General features: G+C 60.5%; 1 protein-coding gene across 1 annotated transcript in view; it reads right to left on the bottom strand.

The window, feature by feature from the left end:
- MRC2 (mannose receptor, C type 2) overlaps positions 1-1,792 on the bottom strand; it is a 24,974-nt gene continuing 23,182 nt past the window's right edge. Inside the window, exons 28-29 of the mRNA XM_006770275.2 lie at positions 1,531-1,557; positions 1-1,412 (exon numbers count right to left, since the gene is read on the bottom strand). Coding sequence (XP_006770338.1) covers positions 1,186-1,412; positions 1,531-1,557 — 254 coding nt within the window. The 3' untranslated portion in view covers positions 1-1,185. The remainder of the gene's footprint in view (positions 1,413-1,530; positions 1,558-1,792) is intronic.

Below are 1,792 nucleotides of genomic sequence, written 5' to 3'. Positions count from 1 at the left end.
GAATGCCATTTATCTCGTAAGCGATATGAGGAACAAGGCCCACGACAGGACAAGGCCAGAGCCCCTCTCTCAAGCCTCTTACAGGTGTTTTATTTGTGTGCTTTTCTTTTTTCCTTTTTCTTTTTCGACAATAAAGGCACATTAAAAAACTACAAAGAAAGGACCATGTTTTTGAGTCCATGTTCACATTGTCCCGCACTGTGGCACCAGGACTGGCCGCACACTCCGCTGTGGGCTGGGGTTCCGCCTCTCGGAAAGGCACTGAGCGGCTCCCGGCCTGGGCCACTCCAGGAGCAGGGGTGCTGTTCCTCTGGGCCCCACAAGAGGGCGCCCCTGGAGCCGTCCCAGGCTCCGCCAACCCCTCCCCTCTCTCCAAACCAGAGCCAGGAGCTGGAAACATTAGAGGAACTTAGTTTGGTCCCCACAGGGGACTCTTCAGGGACTTTTTAGAGCCCTCTCCCAACCCGCAGGAGATGACACCCCAGCCTCGCCCAGTCGCCCCAGGAGGTGGAGCGTCTCTCCCTGGTCCTGTCTCCAGTCCAGCTGACACCACAGCAGAGCCCTGGTCCTCAGGCCAGACCCAGGCCACCCCTGCCACACCCCCCAGGCCACCCCAGCAGGCACAGGAGTGATGGATGCTCGGACCCCTCAAACTGACCCCCACTTAGAGCAAGAAGACTCCCCAAACCCCAGGACCCTGGCTCAGAAGGAAGGGACAGGTAAGAAGCAGGGAGAGGGACCGGGGCAAGGGGCTCAGAGCTGAGGCTGCCAGGTGGGAAGGAGAGAAGCGACAGGGGCTGGCTGAGGGCTCAGCGGAGGCTCCTCAGGCTCTGCAATGCGAGGGTTCTGGGGCTTGGTCAGCAGGCCCAGCAGTGGGGGAGGGAGAGGGCGAGGGCTGGGGATAAAGAGGCTTCCATTCTGCCTCTGGTTACCATGGAGGCACAAGCCCAGGTGACAAGACCTTAGATCTTAGGACCCCAAAAAGGGAGACACCACGTGCACTCAGCCAGGGCTCAGCCCAGCCCTCAGGGGAGGGAGGGACCCCACCAGCCCAGGCTCTGCCCTGCCCCAGCCCCCAACAGCAGCTCCCAAGGACATCCCTCCATAGGCCATCTGCACTGGTAGCTGGTGGGGGGCCCAGCAGACGCAGCTCCTCCTGCCCGGGGCGTGCCCACTCCCTTGGCTCTACTCCTGCTGCTCGTTCATTTCCATGTCAGACACCAGAATGTTCTTCTCCGTGGCCTCGCCGGGGCCGGAGGCGCTGCTGCGGCTGTAGCGTGCACCCTCGAAGGCCCCACGCTCCACACTCTGTCGCCTCCGGTAGAGGATCAGGGCCGCGGTCACCAGGGCCAGGAGCAGCAGTACTGCCATCAGCACCACCACCAGGGTCGCCGGGTTCTCTGGGAGCGCTGCTGTGGCAAGACGGACACCGCCTCGGTCAAGAAGCACCGCCACTGCTGGGCAGCCCTGGCCACCGCCAGCCGCCCAGATGGGGGTCAGCGGGGAGTCTCAGCTCTGCCTTCCACTCACCTGATGGGGCGAAGCTGCTCTCCTGGGCTGCAGGGAAGGGGGGGGGACAGTTAGTAGAAGTAGTAATAGTCAGAAGAAGAAGAAACAAACACAGATAGAGCCTGCTGAGTGCTGACACTTTATTAGCTCATTTAATCTTGTAGGTTCTGTTACCGTCCCCATCCTATATAATAAAAGCCTAATATGCTAGCCGAAACCGGTTTGGCTCAGTGGATAGAGCATCGGCCTGCGGACTGAAAGGTCCCAGGTTCGATTCCGGTCA

The sequence above is a fragment of the Myotis davidii genome, unplaced genomic scaffold (assembly GCF_000327345.1).
Source record: "Myotis davidii unplaced genomic scaffold, ASM32734v1 scaffold684, whole genome shotgun sequence".
Classification (NCBI taxonomy): domain Eukaryota; kingdom Metazoa; phylum Chordata; class Mammalia; order Chiroptera; family Vespertilionidae; genus Myotis; species Myotis davidii.
Note: the sequence above shows the minus strand (reverse complement) of the source record. Positions and strands in the feature narration are given on the sequence as shown.